The 18,462-nt window shown below is 55.4% G+C and overlaps 1 protein-coding gene and 1 long non-coding RNA gene across 20 annotated transcripts in view; one reads left to right on the forward strand and one right to left on the reverse strand.

Annotated features, from left to right (window-relative positions):
* The window catches only part of MYO18A (myosin XVIIIA), a 93,123-nt gene that overhangs the window by 25,956 nt on the left and 48,705 nt on the right, over positions 1 to 18,462 (forward strand). Inside the window, exons 1-4 of one of the 19 annotated variants that reach the window (XM_045836508.1) lie at positions 6,109 to 6,126; positions 11,165 to 11,307; positions 13,642 to 13,701; positions 16,069 to 16,776. The exons of 17 other annotated variants lie outside the window; for them this stretch is intronic. In XM_045836508.1, coding sequence (XP_045692464.1) covers positions 11,269 to 11,307; positions 13,642 to 13,701; positions 16,069 to 16,776 — 807 coding nt within the window. In that variant the 5' untranslated portion in view covers positions 6,109 to 6,126; positions 11,165 to 11,268. Of the gene's footprint in view, positions 1 to 6,079; positions 6,127 to 11,164; positions 11,308 to 13,641; positions 13,702 to 16,068; positions 16,777 to 18,462 lie in introns of those variants that run through there. One more of the 19 variants, XM_045836509.1, reaches the window with a different exon arrangement.
* Positions 1,809 to 10,760, reverse strand: LOC123817069. Its single transcript, XR_006785375.1, has 5 exons — positions 10,642 to 10,760; positions 10,198 to 10,452; positions 5,925 to 6,008; positions 5,306 to 5,551; positions 1,809 to 2,828 (listed from the first exon to the last, which is right to left on the reverse strand). It is a non-coding gene; the product is annotated as an uncharacterized LOC123817069 (long non-coding RNA).

Raw genomic sequence — 18,462 nt, forward strand, 5'->3', positions numbered from 1 at the left:
TTCACTTACCCTCCTGCTTGTCCCAGACCTCTGCCCATCACACAGGTTCAAAGCGTCTCTGGAGTCTTAGGTTTATTCATGTAGTCATCCATTCATCCATTTTGTTTCATCAATAAGCATTTATTGAGTGCCTACTATATGAAGTGACTGTTTGGGGCTTTGGGGATGAAGCAATGATGAAAGCAAAGTTGGCACTGAGCTTATTCTTGCCTCTTCTTGCCCTATCCCTCCAGGGTAAGACCAGAGGCCATCTTACTCCGGCAGGGCCCCTCAGCCTGGAGTTCTCAGGGGGACGCCTCTTGGGGGTGGGGCCGGGAGGCCAGCCCTGCAGAGCGGAGGTGAAATCCTGTGGCCTGGGCCCGCCCTCTGCCGGGCTCCAGTGGTGCTGCAGGGTGGGTGCGTCCTGGGGCTCCCGCGCATGTGCAGAGCCTGGCCCGCCCGTAGCCCCGCCCCTGCGCAGGCCGCGCTGCGGGCTTGGAGCTGACTGGGCCCCCACCTGCCGTGACCTGTCCGGAGGTCCAGAGAGTCTGGGCCCAACCCTGGGCGTGCATCATTCACCCAGGGAGGCTGCCTCTTAGCCCTCCTTTCCCTCCCTGTGGCCATCCCTAGGCTTCTTCAAGGGGCTTAGCTGACCTTTTTCACTTCAGGATCCATTGGTCACAGTATCCACTGGTCATCTGGTCATCAATGGCCAAATTTTTTAAAAAGTTGGTACTTCAAAGAGTACCAGTCGCTGTCTGCTCGTATTTCTGCTAGTATGTCTGCTGGTATGAGAAACTGGTATTTCATAAAAGAGAAGACATGTCACACACCAAAAAAGATAACCCTTTCCAAGAAAGGGAACGCACTGGTGCTGAGGCACCGAGCGAGTGCATCTGTCAGTTAGGTGGGGGGATCCCCTCCTAACCCGGGACGCGTTAGTGCCCCAGCCCGCCTCAGCCCTGAGAGCTGAGTGCTTGAAACAGGGCACCCCCCACAACTTCCCTAAAGAGTTCCGTTAGTGATATTTCATACATTACAAATTAGTAATAAAGTACCATACAATTAGTGCACACTTACGGAACCAGTGTTTATAGCCCATTTTTTAAAAAGGAGTTTTGATTTAACAGGGAACTAGGGAGACAAATGGGGTCAGAGGAGTACTCTTTTTTAAGATGTTAATTAGAACCTCAGCTTCAATGTTTTCTAAACTATCTCCCTCTAAACCAGCCTCAAGGAGCTCAGGGTCTGGTGGTGAGGAGGCTCAAAAAGAAGCCAGCACTGTGCTTCCCCACAGTGTTCACCTTGAGGTATTACATGTCACTGCCCGTTGAAGAAGTCAAAGACTTCCTTTACTTCTCAGAGCCTCCTGTCTAGCCTGCCCCCAACTCTGCCTAGCCCCTCCGCCTGGCCCAGTGCAGGAGACAGAGCCAGGGACCTTTCCCTCACCCCACACCACCGACCTGGGAGGACAGAGGAGTTGAAGTTGTTGGTCCATCTGGATATCCCTTTGCCCCCATTCTGTTCCACCCGGCTTATTGTACCTGTGCCTTTCAGATCAGTTAGTTAAACCCAGTGGAAATATATTGGACACCTACCATGTGCCTAATGCTGGGGAGTGGGTTGAAACCTAAAAGAAGTAGGAAATGGGCTCTGCTGTCCAGGGAGAGAAGGCATAAAACACACGACACAAATAGGTGACTGTCCAAACATTAGTTATGCTGTGCAGTCGTGGCATATACACATTAAACTTCAATGCATTCAGCTATGTGGTTGTATAAGAAACTATAATCTGTAGTGTAAAATTATAAACATTGTATTTTGCATATTTTTATTATAAGCTGTCCTTGACTATATATATTATGCTTTTATGCAGATATATAGATCAGTATATGCAAAGCCATATGGACTATATGTTGTAATCAATTCAAGGGATTTTTAAGGGTAATTTTGAGTATATTCTATTTTGCCTAATATGCTGACTTTCGAGTCTAACCCCGTGTCGCCGGTGACTCCCCCGTATCTAACAGGACACCATACTGAGTGTAATCAAGAACCGCCATGTACATGTGGTGACATTTAGGTAGAGACATTGAGTATTAGGGTTTTTATTATAATTTACCTACAAATTACTGGTGCTTTACGTGTACTTTCTTTTAAAATTCTCACATCCCCAGCCCTACCCCTTTTTCCACCCAAAAAAAAGTGGAAACTGCAAGAGGCAGGGCTGGGCTTCAGACCCAGGTATGTCTGGGCTTCAGGGCCCAGGTATGTCTGACTATAAGTTCATGCCTTTGCACTACACTACCATGCAGGCCTTGGGTTTCAGGGAAGGCTTCATAAAGGAGTGGGGCTCGAGATGGACCTGGAGAGACGGGGAGGGTCAAGAAGGGAGAGGAGCTGGTGGAGAGGCATTTATAAGTCAGCTCTGGTGGCGAGGAGGGCAGAGCACTGTGGGAAGATCAGCCTGCGAGAGAGAGAGCCAGGTGGGCTGGGGAGAAGGAGACAAAAGTGAAGGTGAAGTGTAAGGAAGGGCCCAGTTGTAGCTATCCTGGGAGGCAGGCTGAGGGGCCGGAGGGTGGTCTGGCTGGCTGTGGGGGGGACTCCAAGAACCACAGGTTAAGCTCATTAAAGACATAGACCAGGCCCTGAGACAGCACCGACCTCTGAGCAGCAGAGGGACTGGTTGTGGTTGTGTGTGAGGCTGAGCATGTTGTCAGCGCCTCAGGTTTCCCTCCTGAGGGAATGAAGAGGTCTGCTCTTTCCACTCAGGAAATGAAGCTGATTTGCGATGATCCCCATCAGTAGCACCAGTCGTCTCAGAGACAGAACCAACAGGATGTGGTCATCTGAGTAGAAAAGAGGAGTGGATGGGCACATGGTTAATAGTGATTCAGAACGAGACTGTGTGGATCCAGTGACACCTCAGTCACCCAGAAGCCATCTTCTGGAGCACTGCTGAATGGCAGGTGGGCTTAAGAAGGCCCTGGAGTTGCCAAAATAGCAGACACCAAGTCTGCGTGTGAACACCCAGGTCCTTCACTCACGGGAGAGGCTGCCATCTTGCTGACATCCCACTTGGCCTGCTCTGGACTATGTTCTCTCAGGCTTGATTACCTGGGTTTCTAACCTTTGGCAGAAACAGCACAGTATAGGAAGTGAGACTGCGGGAGACAAGGCATGCTGACAGGCAGCGTGACAGCTGACGGACAGAGGTAGGGGACAAAAGAACTAAAAGGCAGATATACGGACACAAGGCGTGTCTGGCCTTCCTAACGTGGGCATGTAGCAAGGGTACGTGTTGACCGTGATGTCTGGATGGGGCTGGTGTCCTCAGAGAGTGGCTGGAGGCCTTGCGGGGGGCGCGAGGTAGGGGGGCCAGAAGCCAGGCTGGGAAGTCAGGAGTCGTCACAGTGGGGACGGCGTGCCCTTCAGCACAGGATGGAGTGGAATCACGGCTGGGCTCAAGAGGGGAAGCTCAGTTCGAGATGACTTCAGAGCGTTTTACTAAAGAGAGTCTATCAAATGTTGTTTTTGTGATTGTAAATAGTAAATGTATTTAGAAAACTACTCAAGATAGAAAGCATTTTGTTCCTTCAAGGGAGTAGGCTTCAGATACCTAGAAATTTTGCTTATGGTGTATCCCCCCCCCGCCCCCGCCAATGATCACAGATAGGTAATAGTTAAAACGTACTGAAAACTATTGTGCTGGATACTCTTCTCAGAGCTTCGCAAGTTCTAATGTATTTAACCCCTACAGCAACCCTGTGTGGTGGGTGCTATCACTTTCCCCACTTTACAGGTGAGGAAGTTGAACCACAGGGTTAAGTTGTATAGTTTAGTGTACGGAAGAGCCGGGAATGAACCGGGCAGCCGGCCCCTGGAAGTCTCACTGACTTAGCCGTGGTGCGCCATGAACGCGTCATTTAGAGCAGTGATTCTCAGAATCACCTGGGGCAGCGGTGCCCAACCTTTCTGGCACCAGGGACCTGTTTCGTGGAAGACAGTTTTTCCAACTGCGGTGGGGGCGGGTGAGGAAACAGGAGGCGGAGCTCAGGCAGCAATGCCAGCACATCCACAGACAGGGAGGAAGGAGGCTGGGGACCCCTGGCCTAGAAGCCTGGCCACAACACAGGTGCTGGACCCCTATCCAGAGTTTCTGATTCAGTGCATCTGGGAAGGACCCTCATTTGCATTTCTGTTAAGTTCCTAGGTGATGCTGATGCTGTAGGTCTGGGGACCACACTTTGAGAACCAAAGCCCTTTCATTCCCTGAGATTTCACCAATGTCATGCTAACTGGGTAAAAGAGTGCAGCATAATTCTCATTTTACAGTCACCTGCTCACAGTCACATGGCTAAGTCATTCATTCATTCATTCATTCATTCACTGACCCACTCATTGACTGAACAAAAGGGCACCTCAGCACTAGGCCTTATGTTGGCCTTGGAGTTGCACGGTTCTTAGCCTTGGCTGCTTGTAAGAATCACTGGGGAGGAGGGAGAGCTTTTAAAAAAAAATCCCAGTGCCCATGCCTCCCTCCCAGACTAATTAAATCAGAAACAATGTGTCGGGGGTGGGGGGTGGGGAATCCAGGCATCAGTATTTTTAAAGTTCCACAGGGGATTTCATTGTGCAGCTGAACTGGCACCATTGTGTCAAGAAAGCACTGGAGATACGAAGACCTGTGACACAGCACATGCCCCAGAAGGGGCAGACCGGCTTTCTGGGAAGGCACACCACTCCCTAGAAAGCAGAGACAGGATCCCAGTGTCCTAGTGGCCGTGTGTAGCTGTGCTGGGAGCGAGGGGTGGGTAGGGGGCAGAGCTGAGCCTTGGTCCTTTCCGGCAGCGTCTACCAGCCTTTCCACAGAGAAAGACATACTGCTTACAGGACCCACTGGGCTCACAGGACCCCTGGCTGGGGTGACAGGCCTGGGGTCTCCAGCCACTCTGGTTGGACATTGGCGGGAGATGGCTCTACTCTAGGGCTTCCTTCCCAGTGCCGCCCCCACCCCAATCTTTTTTTTTCCCTTCAGAGGAAGAAGGAGGCTGTGACTGTTTCCTTTCTTCCACAGAGCTGACAGCGTCTGAGACAGCTTCAAAAGACCTGTCTTTTGGCTCCTGCCCACCTGCTCCCAGATCCCATTTCGGCCTCTCTGGTGTCCCCAGCCCAGGTCTGGGCATCACGTGGTGCCAACTGGAGAGCTGGGCTACGGTTTCTCTTGATGAGGAGCCCTGGCTTCTCACTGGCAGCCCTTGCTCATTGGCCAGACACCCAGTTTCCTCTCTTCAAAGCCAAGGCCCACCCACTGCACCCCACTCACCCCACCCTCCTCTGTGCCTGCGCAGTCACTGGCTGTGTGGGGAGAAGGAAGTGTGCACAGCGTGCAGTCGATTCCACGCATGTCTCCGGTGTATTCGTTTCAGCGAGGCAGCAGCCGTGGGCCCCAGACCGATAGCTCGGCTTCCGCTCCCACTGGACTTCACAGGACAGCTGTGCGGCTGCCCTGGGCACCGTGCGCCGAGGGCCGTGTGTTGTTTTAGCAGGGACGTCCCAGGTTGTCTTGCCTCTGCGGCAGTAATCAGATGGCTGGGGTGAGCCTCTGATTTGTGTGTCCTGTGACTGAGTGTCCGCGTGTGCCGGGTGTGCGAGTGTGTGTGTGCGTGAGTGCGTGTACGGGAACGTGCATGTGCTTGCCTTGATCCTAGCCTGTGGGGCCGGGGGCTGCAAGTCTTGAATTCCTGTGCTATTTTTAGGGGCCATATCAGCTCAGCTGTCGGGAGGCTCGGGTGTGTGTCGCTAGGAAAGTCCCACTCTCCCTGTCCCTTGCCCCTTATCCTCCAACACTGCCTGCCTGCCCCCCACCCCATGCCTTTACTCTGAGAGCCTCCTCCTTCCCTTCCACACACGCTGTTATCACCAGCTTCCTCCAGGCGGCATACCTGGTACCCGCAGTCCTCCAGGCCACTCACGCTCTCCGACTGGCTCTGGCCCTCCCGGGTTGGGCAGCTCTTGACGGGAGGGGCCTGGGGAGAGGGAGGGGAACAGGGGCGGGGCTGCAGCCAGTGCTATTTTGAGCTGCTAACGGAGCAGCATCGGAGAAGAGACTCCTTGCTCTGGGCTGCTCCAGGCCAGGCCATGCGGGTGAGTGTCCCTCTGACCCCCACCCCGGAAGTGTCCCAGGCTCCTCTTGCTGTTTCCTCATTTAGGAAAGGAGGGGCCTATTTGATATTTCCCCAGATGTGGTTGAAGGAGGTGAGGAGGGAGGGGAGGGGCAGCCTTGGGTCTCTTCTCTGAGCCTCTTGGTGGGGAGGGAATCACCCAGCCCAGGCCTCCTGGGGCTGACTCAGGACTTTGGGAGCTTCAGACGGGGCACCGTGTTCTAAACCTCAGTGTCCTGGGGCTGCATCGGCTTCCCCACAGTCTGTGACACGCCTTCCCCACAAACCACTAGTGCTTGAGGCTTCATTCCTTGGAACACTATTTTTTTCCAGAATCCAGAACCCCAGTACCTCCCAGGTCTTTGGAAGTCTTGTCCCCTGCTTTGTGTTGCCAGAATAGCCCTGCACCCCCTTCCTTCTGCTAGACAACGGAGAGGGGCCTGGGAGGGGTGGTTCTTGGAGTTGTCAGGGGCCTCCTCTTGCACCGTCCCCGAGAGTGGACTCAGCACTGCCTCCCCCATCTCTGCGGATCGAACACTTGGGACACAGATGGCATCTCAGGGCTGCCCTGATTGGCTGTGGATCTCTTTTGTAGCAGAGGTTACTCTAGAGGAGTAAGTTCCTTTAAAAAGCAAGTGAGGAGAGACATTGCTGCCTCCCAGTCTGTCCTGTTCCCCCACGCCACCAAGGGTAAGGCTTTCAGCTGTGTCAGCAGTTGGCAGAGCGAGTGGGCTGGCCTAGTGCGGAGGTGTGCCGGGAGCCTGAGATGTGGCCATGAGCATTTGTGTCGCTCTTTGCCCAAGGACTGCCCTGCCCCGGCCACAAAACTGGCACCAGGGTGGAGGTATGTGGGCAGGCGGGGTGGGGCCAAAGAGACTCCTCACCCTGAAAGGGTGGTGCTTCCTGGTCTAGCTGAATCCCCACCCCACCCCACCCTGGGCCACCAGCACCAGGTCGCAGATTCGGGGCCATGCATGAAGATGGCCAGGCCGATGGCAAAGTGCCCTGCAGAGAGGCAGTGAGAGTCCCCAGGGAAGAGAGGCCCCCACAGGTCTGGCTGTTAGAGGAGGAAACCCGGGCCTCTGCAACTGCAGTAGCAGCAGCAGGAAGCCATTCCAGTGCACCTGCTTCCTCCCGGCCTGCTGGGGCTGGGCAGCGGCTGCAGGCGCGGGGCTGCTTTCTGTTCCGCCCTGCCCTGCCCTGGGGGCGGGCTCTGGCTGGAGGCCGGACCACAGGGGCCAGGGTGTCCCTGCCCAGTCTTCTCCCTCTCGTCCTCGGCCTGACAGCGTGGCTCGGGCCACTCCCTGCAGGGCCCCCGCTTCTGTCAGACAGCTCGGGGTGAAGTCAACTTGGGTCGTGGGTGGAGGAACAGGTCATCTCTGGAAACCCTGCTTTCTACCCCAGATGTCGTCTGGCAGGTGATGTCATGGAAGGGCAACAGTGCAGGAACCTGGGAGATGGAGGTAGGGCTTGCTTCCACCCCTTAAAGTGAGCCCCGGCAGGTCCTGCTGAAGGACAGACCTGGGTATGTGTCCTAATGTGCCACTTGCTGCCATGAGGCCTTGGGCAAGTCACTGCCGGGCCTCCGTTTGCTCATCTGCAAAGCAGGAATCATACCCGTATGTACTTCAGAGGGATGTCTCGGGGGTTAAACGAGATGATGTATGTAAAGGGGTCAGCACAGTGCCTGGCCCTTAGTACATGTTCAGTACAGGGCACCTGTTATTACTGTCTTATTGTTATTTCTTACCTACACCTTCCTCCTCCCCCGGCCCCAGTCCTTACATAAGTTGGTGCTAGGTTGGGACTGGCAGGGAGAGGGTCACCTGGCACCTACCTCTGCACCTCAGAATGGGATAGGGCAGAGAGGAGGATGCTGTGCCTCTTTCTTCCCAAAATGAGAGGCCCAGAGTGTGTGTGAGTGATGGCAGAGGGGGCGGTGCCAAGTTCTCTGCCTCTAGGCACGCTCTCTCCCAGCACCTGCTGCCCTTGGGAGCTCAGAGTGTGGACATCAGGCTTGGGCATGTGGGCCTCCGTGCGTTTGTCCAGGCTGGGCATTCCATGCCTAAGTGGTATCTGGTGGATGGAATGATTCTCCTGGGGGTATTTGTGCCTGCTGTCCCTCCTGGGAAGGGCTCAGACAGTTGTAAGTTAAGGGCAGATGGTCCTTGGTGGCCACACAGAGTATAAAACCGGCCTGATGCAGCCCCCTGAGTTTTGGAAGCCTTCTGGGGCTGAGCAGGGGTGAGTCCCTCAGCATCTTTCACAGATTTTCTCCTCTTCGAGAACAAATGCTTTTAGCTATTATTTCCTATATTGACTATGTAGTCATCTTTACAATAGAAATAAACAGTAAGTAAACAATACATAAAATAAATACCAAATGTCTCTATTGTGTCTGATTCACACAGTTTACAAGTTACTATGATCACTGTTCTACTTAGGTTCTAGTTTTTTTTAATTGTTATTTTAGGTGACGTTTTCCATATGGTTACATTGCCTACATTTTTGTAAATGTTTTAAGAGAGAGGGAAGGGAGAGGGAAAGAGAGGAAGAGAAACATCAGTGTGTGGTTGTTTCTCACTCGACCCCCACTGGGGACCTGGTTAGCAACCCAGGCATGTGCCCTAGACTGAGAATCAAACCCGTGACCCTTTGATTAGCAAGCTGGCACTCAACCACTGAGCCACACCAGCCAGGGCCATTTTTGCTAGTGTAAATGGCAACATAACAGCACATTGTACCCAAGTGCCATAGTTTACCTAGCCCTTCCTTATCCTGGGCATTTGGGTTGCTTGTAATTTGGGGCTAGTATTTAGAGTACATCTTTAAACGTCTTTGCATGGGTTTGTAGAGGTTTTCTTTTTTCTTTTCTTTCTCCTCCTTTCTTTAAGTCAACTTATTGCCCAAGCATTCCTGAAGATGGGATGGCCAGGCCAGGAGATGATGAATTTTAGGCTGTTGTTGCTCCCAAAGAGCTACTAAGCCTCCCCTCAACTCGATGGCACTGAGTTTACCATCTATTTACTGCTGCTAAGTTTAGAGATTGTACCTCCCCGTTTCTCCCACGTCCCTGGGAGCTGGGATGTGCCAGTGTTATTCTCCATAGTTCCTAGGAAGCCCGTCGCAGCACTGTGGTGCAACAAGTTCCCTCAGTGGGGTGGGTGAGGAGAGTGCTGCCCGTGAGGAAGTCAGAGTCCAGGGGACATTACAGACACACAAACAGCTCCGCAAGGTTTCCATCCTTGTCGCAAATCCCCGTGCTGCCTACCTGCCTGCTCTGGGCCCTCCGCCCCGTGCTCAGCCTCTCCATTCCCTTACCTAGAGAGTGGGTTATTCTGAGGATTAAATGGAGACTGTGTACAGTGCTCACCACTGCACCCGGCTCGTGGTAAGTATTCAGTGAGCGTTGCTTTCTCTTCCCTCCCTCAAGAGAAGATGGGGGTCGTCAGGCCTCCACAAGTGGTGGGATCGTGGTGGGGACTCCCTCTGCAAGTCCAGAAACTTGATCTGGGCACATTGGACACTAGTAAACACTGCCCCGTCATACTTTGGCTTGACCCAGACCTGACCCTTGATGCTAATGCAGAATATTAGCCAGAGTTGGCTACCTAAGGATGACTCAGCCCCTCTGACCCTGCCCAACACAGCAGAAAAGGTGGGCCTCTGTGGGAGCAGCACGGGCTTTGCATTCAGAGTGACTTGGGTTCAAATTCCAGCTCTACCATTTATCAGGTTTGTGACTCAGCCTCTCTCCTTTTCCTCTTCAGTAAAATGGGAGTAATACTAATTCCTGTGTCATGAGGCTGCTGTAAGGTTTAGATTTGAAAATATACTCGCATGTTAAATACATGTACCAGGCCCATCTCACTGTAGGTGTTCCACATTCAGTAATTAATGTCGCTGGGAATGGCTGAGCTCCCCAGAGAGGGAACTGGGCAGGACCAGAGGCCTTGGCTCCCAAGCGCCCTTGCTCCACGGAGCCATCAGCTCCCAGCCCTGGGGGCGACCGCAGCAGAGGCATTGCCACCGTCTTTGGGGCCAAGCTCCTTACCTGTTCTGTATTGGATAAAGACAGGTTATTCTTGATCCTGAGCAAATCTTAGTTAAAATCCAGCGATAAGGAAGAAAGAAATATCCAGGCAGTCCGGCCCAAAAGCCCCAGACAGAACTTCCTTTGAGAAGAACCCCACGCTTGTGTTCAGAGTGAAGTTCATAAGGACAGCTGAGGCAAAGGACTAGGCCCCGGTGTGAATGGCAGTGTTCTTACATCCTGGGGTGGAGGGCTCCTCCCGGACCTGGAGGAAAACTAGAGCAAGAGGTCAAAGAACAAACTGATTAAACAAACTTAAAGTCTCTAGCATAGGAACGGGAGAATAAAATAGAAAAGTCAACAAAGCAAAGTAAAAGCAACTCGCTGAAAACAAAAACTTCTTTAGTTTTTCACTGTTAATTCATTACCAACAATAGTAAGAACGAAACAGTTCTTAAGCCTCACCGAATTTAGTGGTTTCTTCGGATGAAGGCTCTCCTTCGGTGCAGGCAGATTCTGCCTGTTGACTTTCAAGCGGACCAGCTCCGGTTTCCAACCCATGGATGGGGTGGCTTTAAGTTCCCCAGGCCCCTTGTGCCTGGCAGGTCATGGTGTGTGGCAGGTAAAAGGTAAAGTTGCCCGAGTCCTAGAACAGCTTCCTTAATCCCCTCCCAAGTCACAGGCCCGCAACTTGGGTTCACCAAATTAAGGGCTCAAGTGCCTCTCCCCACGCAGGCCCCTAGGGTGCTAAACCTAGAAAGGACCCTAGCCATTATCTACACTAGTCCGCCCTCTGCTTCTACAGAGAGGCTCCGAGAGGGGTGGCTTATTTAAGGGCACACAGAATCCAGGAACGGGAGGTCCTGCATTCTGTACCCCACTTTGCCTCCTCGTTCCTCTAACACTGCATACATACCCGTCTCTGGCCTTTTGAGCTTTGTAATCCTTCCCCCTCCACTCCACCCCCTTCTCCCTCTGTTGCCCACAGTGTCTGTCCTGGCGGACCCTGGCCTTTGGGAAAACTCCGAGTCCCTGAGAGACCCTGCCCACCCATTTCTCCTTTGACCCAGGGCGCAGGCTACTTTCGGCGCCATGGCCTTTTCATCAAGATTTGCCTTCTGGGAGCAAAAGGAAAGTTGGATTTCAAAACCTTTATGCTTTTCCGATGTGCTTGGCATGGTGTGTGCAGGCAGGAGACCGGCTTGTGAGAGAGGGCTTTGGAAACCAGAGCAGGACCGGGGCATGGGTGCATATTGGGGGTTGGAGAAGACTAACCAGGGGGCCAGTGGACTCTTCTGTCTGTCTGGGCCCCTGCGCTGAGTCATGCTCCTCCCTGAGCTCCACCTAGAAAGCTGAGCTGCTGTTTGTCCCACTGGTGCCCCTCCAAGTTAACCCCTCCACACTTCCCCATGCCCCTGCTGCTCCGACTCACCCCGGGAATGTGGGCCGCTGTGGAGGGGCCGCTGGCAATGCATTTGGCTCTGAGGCCTGGGAACTGAGTCTCCCCCAGTCTGGGGGTTGTGGAGGGCAGGAGGAAAGGGAGCCAGGCTTTCTGGCTGCCCAGGTCCAGAGGGTGATTCAGGCTGCAGACCCGGGCATGCCTTTGTGCTGTGCATAGTCCCCAGCTGGGCAATGACCTGCAACAGAGCCCTTTGGGTGGGGGAGGGGAGCAGTGAGTCAGCCTCAGGCTAAATCTGGAGCTGAGCTCAGAGCTGAGCCTAGTGTCTCAAACATTTGGGGGGATAGCCATTGGTTCCCCAGCCCCTTGCCACTTGGGTAAGATGCTTGGGGTCCCAAGCTTGAGCCATTGGAGGGAGGAGCTGGTAAAGGATGCGGAGTGGACTTGGAATCGGGGCCATGCCTGTGCCTGAGCTAACAGCACTGCGAGCAGTAATCACTGTGCCTGGGTGGTTCGTGAGCACTTGTTCCCCCTCTAACCCGTGTGCCCCTCCTCTAACCTGCAAACTAGAGCCAGTGCACGGTATGGTCTCTGGGGGTGGGGATGGGGTGAGGGATGGGCACCGCGGGAGGTGGGGGGGGCAGCAGGTGTAGACCTAGATTCTGCTACTCCTCTTCATTCCCTCTCCACCAGCCCCTTGCTTCCCTTTCTCTGCTCCAATCCCAGTTTCTAAAGTAGTAGAGTCCATGCTGACGAAGAATTACTGTCTCTGGCAGCGCGGACTAACTTTGAAGCTTGAGCCCATTGAAAAGAGTTCTGTGGGCAAGATGCAGCTTTAAAAGTACCTTGGCCATCATGCTGGTCAGTGCCCCAGGCACTGCTAATTAGAGTTCAAAATTAGCCTGGAAGCTGGTTACAAACAGAGAGTCCTCCCCAGGTGGATAATTAACAGGACCCTGGAAGAGTTTCTGAGGATCTTTTCCGTTAGGAATCAAGGACTCCTCTTACCACATTGTGCTGGGAAAGAAAGGCATGCTGAGGTACCGGGTGGGGTCAGACTGGTAACAGACCCGTCTTTCTCTATAGTCCAAAGTGAGTAAAGATGAGAAATGAAATCCACTAGGACTGCTGAGCTTGTGGAGGGAGAGATGTAAGTGAGGCACAGGGGAGCAGGTCCCCCCCAGCCTGGAGGCCTGGCCGCTCCGGGTGTGTTCTGGGCCAGCCTCTGAACAGAAAGAACCTCCAGAGCGTCCATATTGCCTGTCCTTTTTCCCGGATCGTTATGGCATCTGCTGCTGGCCCCTGACTCTGCTTTTCTCCTCTGACTTGGGCCAGCCAGCCCCTGGACTGAGTACAAATCCCTGGTCAGAGCAGCCAGAGCTCAGGCGTCTGTCCTGCCTCCGCCCCCCACCCCCAGCCTTGGGGTTCCCTCTCTCAGCTGCATGGTTGACAGTTTGTGGGTCTGAGGTTGGGGAGATATCTGGCCTCCTGAAACCCTGCCTCTGCCACGCTCTCTGCCTCCAGCCAGAGCCCAGCCATCTGGTTGAGAAGGCCTCGGGCTCTGTGCTGTGGGAAATCGTGTGGAGCCCAGAAGGAAGCCGGAGCCAGCCCGGTGGAGCCGCCCATTCGCCTACACTGAGCTCTGCAGGCCCCTGCAGGCCCCCACACGGGGCAATTCCCCCTCCTCAGCCACTAGGTCAGGGGGCCCCTGTCCAGACCCCTTCTCATCTGAGCTGGAATGACTCTGGTAGTTCAGCCTGAGCTGAATAAACTGCATCTCTCTATCCACACTGCCTCCAAGGCCAGGGTGCTGCTTTCATGGGCAGACCTCGTTAGACTGCCCCAGTGGGCCACGTGGCTGGTCTCTGGGGGCAGAGGCCCTTGGCTTTGGCCCTCACAGAGACTCTTCATTTCTGATGTTGTCACAGGACAGTTTTGACCCCAGTGTATCTGCTGCCCAGGTCTGTAGCCCCAGTTCCCCTGGCCGTGGGATGCTTATCTTCTGTGCTTCTCTTGCTGGGCCCCCAGCCCTGACCTGCCAGTGACTGCTCTGTCTGCTCCTTCAGGTGAAAGAGGAGGACAAAACTCTGCCGAAGCCTGGCCCTCCTGGCAAGGAGGAAGGGGCTGTAAGTGCTTTCTCCAAGCCCCCTGTGCAAGGGTGTGCCCACCATAGCCTAGCCTGGGAGGCTGCTGCACGCAGCAGGCAGGCGTGGCACGGTGCCCCTTCTGTGTGGGTGCCCGGAGGGAATACCAGGAGGGGCTGAACGCACCGCCTGCGCGATGCTAACCTGGGGCGGGTGAAGCAGAAGGGAATGCCAAGGCACTGTGGAGACCCTCCCCCACACCCGGTCAGTCCCTGCCTTTAGTTCTGCTTTCCTGAACCTCTGGGGCTGGAGAGGCCTTAGGTGGGCAAACCCTTAGGTCGGGAGTACCAGATGAGCAGCTGCTGGGACTCCTCATCCTGCACTGGGTGGCACCAGACAAGGGCAGGGAGGCGCTGCAGCTGCTGCTGTCTCTCCCTAAGACCCCGTCAGCTGCTTGGTGTGGGTGACCTGGAAGTAGGCCCCAGCTGCCCGGTGCCCCAAGCCAGCCCCTACCCGGCCCCTACCCCAGTCGTTCTGCCCTCAGATAGAGGCCCTGAACAAAGGACTCTTTTAAGGCAAGAGAAGAGAGACCGTTCCAGAAGAGGTAGGCCTAGGGATGTGTAGTTGGGAGAGGGCTGCCGTCAGCGCAGGGGGCGGCAGTGCCCAGGGCTCTGGAGCAGCGCCGGGCTGCAGAACAGATCTATGCTTCATCGCCGCAGACGGTGCCTGCCCGGCTCCCCCACTTCCTTGGACCGAGACTCAATTAGCCAGACATTGTGGCTTCTGCCTGATCTGTAAACAATCCTGCAAGGCAGCCTGTGATTGCAGAGGTACATGTTCGAGACGTGGGCAGCAGGGGTCTTGGAGTATGCCAGGTTTTTTGTGAAAATTCCATGTAAGGTGCTTAGAAGACTGCCTAGCATATAATCAGCACTGTATGATGGGTAGCAGTTGTTTTCATCATCGTTGTCATCATCGTCTGCAGTTGGAGGGGACAGGAGGAATGCCAGAAAGGGGGGGAGTAGGACCCGGCAGCTAGGGCCACCAGCCAGCTCTGCAGTGCCCTGGCAGGACACAGAGCACTCTTGGTCCAAGAGGTTGAGGATGAGTACCTTCAAGCCCTCCCCTCCCCTCCGCTGCAGCAGGGCCACGATGCAGCTGAGGCCTGGGCTGAGGCCATTTGGCTCAGCTCCGCTCAGGACGTGGGGCAACCTCTCCACATACTGGCCACTCCATGAGCATCTTCCTACATCCAAGCAGAGATGGCAGCCAGCCCCTCCCGGAGCCCAAGTGTACCCTTGAACCAAGGTCATTGTTTTGAGGAACAAGGGCTCAAGCATGGTTCATTAGCGGCAGCTCTTTGCCTGACCAACACGGAGCCCCTAGGTTGCTCCCCCAGGCAATGCGGCTAGCATTGCAGGAAGCTCTGCCCTGCCTCTAGCCAGCCTGGCCTTCCCAGCGGCAGGCTCTTGGGTCCACAGACAGTTCCCACCAATGGGGAAGGGTAGGTGAACCATGGGGAGTGTGCAGGTACCCCATTCAGTTCCTGGGTGCCCAGATGCTGAGAGGCTGCCTGAGGCAGGGCCCCAGCTCTAGGGCAGAGTGGAGCTGTGGTAGCTTGAGTGCTTAACCCTTTGTGGGCCACAGCTGCCTTCTCTTCCTCCCATATTCCACACACACACTGTGGGAGCCAGGCAGCCTCCAGCCCTTGAGGGGTTTGCAGGAGGAAAACTGCAGAGGGACCGACAGGAGCAGGCTGAGCTGGAAGCTTCCTAGGCTAGCACTGGGTTTCTGCAGTCCTGGAGAATGTGGGTGGAGAGGGGACAGTGGCCTGTGACCAGAGGAGCGGGCAGGGAGGAGGCCTGGCATGTTGGAGGGCCAGGAGTTGCTCCCTGACCACTGTTTTCGTCAGGAGGAGCAGACTCTGGGTCTGACCGCCCAGCAGACAGTGTGATGGAGGGATCACAAAGGCAGGAAGGCCCAGACTGAGGCCTAGGAATTGGTTGTTTGACCTCTCCGTGCTTCGCCTCTGCTGTGTTTGGGCTGTGAGGGCGTGGGCTCACCTGGACTGAGGCTCAGTCGCTGCCCTGACAGAAAGCCAGTAATGGGCGCCTTGTGAGCTCTGGGCACTCTGTGCCAGCATCTCAGGGCTCTATGCTAAGCCTGGGGATAGATGGCAGGTGACAGCAGCACCTGCTTGTGTTTTGTGGGAGAGGGACACCTAGATGCAGTTGTCCTGTCTGGGTGATGGAGAGCCTCTTGGAGCTCTGCCTCATTCATTATTCGGTATGTGAATGGAGGGTTCGTTCCTGGGCGGGGCGTTGAGGTCACACCTCTTACTTCCTCTGCACAGGGTGGGTGGGACACAGGAGCTGATGCTAATGTCTGCCTGTATCTGTGTGACTGTAGCTAGAGGGCAGCGCAAAGGACGGCAGTGGCCCATCTAAGAGTCCGCAGCCTCCCACCGGCCCGGTACCCACAGAGACTCCCGAGAGAACCAAGAGCCCTGCACCCACGCCTGCCATGAATGGCCTGGGCGCTCCCTCCGGAGAAGGCCCAAGTGAGGAGGCCCCAGGCCTGTCCCGGAAAAAGGTGGCGAATGCAGTGAGGAAGGTGGTGAGCAAGGTGCTGCCTGGCGAGGAGCCTGGGAGTGCCAGGGAACCTCCGGGCAGAGGGGTCAAATCCCCTGAGCACCCAGCTCGAGGCAAGAGGGTGGAAAAGGCAGCTCCGGGTCCCAAGCCGCCACCTCCACCACCTCCCCCTGCTCTACCTAAGCCCGAAGCCAAGAAGGAGACGGCCAAGGACGAGCTGTCTGTGGGCCTGCGGAGCCTGATGTCTCGGGGCAGGAGCAAGGACCACAAGCCCCGCAGCAGGCAGGCTCCTGGGAAGGGGGAGAAGCCCTCCGGCCAGGAGCCAGGCTACTCGGGGAAACCAGGCTCCCCAGAGGCGGTGGACTCCCCAGCCAAGCCAGGCTCGCCAGCCAAGCCTGGAACCCCAGAGAAGCAGTGTTCCCCAGCCCCGCCAGAAGCGCTGGCTGACCCAGGCTCCACTAGCCCAAAGTCGAACCTCGCTGGATTGCAGCAGCCCAAGTCACCAGCCCCTGACGTGCCACAGGAGGTACCCTAGCGTGTCACTAATCTCCCATGTCCCTCGCCACCCTTGCTTGAGGGCAGGCACCCTCACAACCAGCTTCCCTAAGGCCCCTGCACCAGCCCCGCATGACTGAGAGGCTAGGCCCGGCCATTGCTCACAGCGGGGCCGCATGGCTTTCCCGGTCCGAATGCCAGAGCCTGTGGCGGCCTGAGCTCTGCGATGGGTCCTGCTAACCAGCATGCTGCTGTCCCGGGGGAGTCGGGGCCTGGTCCTCAGCTACATGGGGTCAGTGTGAGGCTCCAGACCCCAAATCAAGATCTAGGGTCTTAGCAGATCAGTGCCAGGGGAGGGAGACAGAACTTCCGGAGTCGGGCGGCCTGCCTGCCAGGTCTGGGCAGGGTCCCAGCTCTGAGCCTCATCTGTCGGGTGGGGGCAACGCAGGTCCTCAGTTCCTCCTCTGAAGCCCTTGGGGCCACAGGTGTTTTGGAAATTAGTAATTTTTACATTTTAGAATATCATATGGTGTACATAATCAGCAGCAACCCATAACCAAATGCATTAATATTTCCACAGCGAAACCTATGGATGTTTACATTGCAGAGGGATAGAATACAAAGAATTGGGTTTTGCCACCAAAATAGTTAAGAAGAATCTTTTGTGTGGGTGGACTTTTGGATTTTGGAATTGCTTTGGAGGGTTGCTGTGAATGTTAGAAACGATTCAGGTAATGAACATCCCCAGCCCAGGCCCTGGCATGGCGGGTGCTCCCCCGATAGAGGGCAGTCCTGACCTGACCAGGAGGCTCACCACAGCAGTTATTAACTCCATCGTGGCCACCGCTGCCACCAGGCCTGGCCAGCAGCCCCCTCTGGCGGCAGCACTCGAGGGGAGCCCTGTGCCTGGTGGCTCGTGGGCACGGTGGCCCCCTTGGGTCTGGAGCTCTGTCTGTCCACCGAGTGCCCCCTGGGCAAGACAGGAGTTTGGGAGGCAGAGAGAAGGAACGAGGAGGATCGGTCCAGCCCTTTCCCTTGGAAGGTGCTGCCTGCTTGGCCAGTCCTTGGGTTGGGGACAGCTCTCTTTAAGCTTTCCCGTTGGGTAAACCCTTCTCAGGCGGCCTGGGGTCTGTGTTTGTGTCGAGGAGGGGTATCAAGTTTCATCACTGCTTCTCTGTAATTTGCACGCTCCTTCAGCTCCTTCCGTCTGGAAGGGGAGGGGCGGGATGAGGGGCAGGGCACAGCCTAAAGGCCTGTCCTGTGTCCAGCCCCTGGGATTCCAAAGGCCCCAGAGCCTGTCTTGCTCCCATTCCATTCTTCTTGGGTTTTGAAGAACTTAAGAGTAGAGCAGGCTGCAGCTCTTCCCACCCCTCCTGGCTCACTCTGGATCAGGGATGTGACCTTCTGGTGCACAGGAACTCGCCAAGGCATTTTGGCTTGATGGGCAGGGCAGGAGGCACACCGTCAGTCTCTGAGAAGACCTCTACGGAGCTGAGAGCATCACACGCCCGTTCCGGGGCCGGCTGTCCTCCCTCTGGCTCCCTGTCCCTCCACCTCTCACTAGGGTGGGTTGGGGGCTGAGAAGAGCTCTGCTTGGAGTTCATCAAGCGGTCCGCTGGGCTGACGGCAGGGGCCCGAGGGTGTGTGGAGGAGTAGGGCCATCCTGTTGCTGAAGTGGTGAACATGGTGAGAAGAAACTCAGAACTCTCAGGTGCTT

The sequence above is a fragment of the Phyllostomus hastatus genome, unplaced genomic scaffold (genome assembly GCF_019186645.2).
Source record: "Phyllostomus hastatus isolate PE091 unplaced genomic scaffold, TTU_PhHast_1.1 phas_contig_210, whole genome shotgun sequence".
NCBI classification, from domain to species: Eukaryota; Metazoa; Chordata; class Mammalia; order Chiroptera; family Phyllostomidae; genus Phyllostomus; species Phyllostomus hastatus.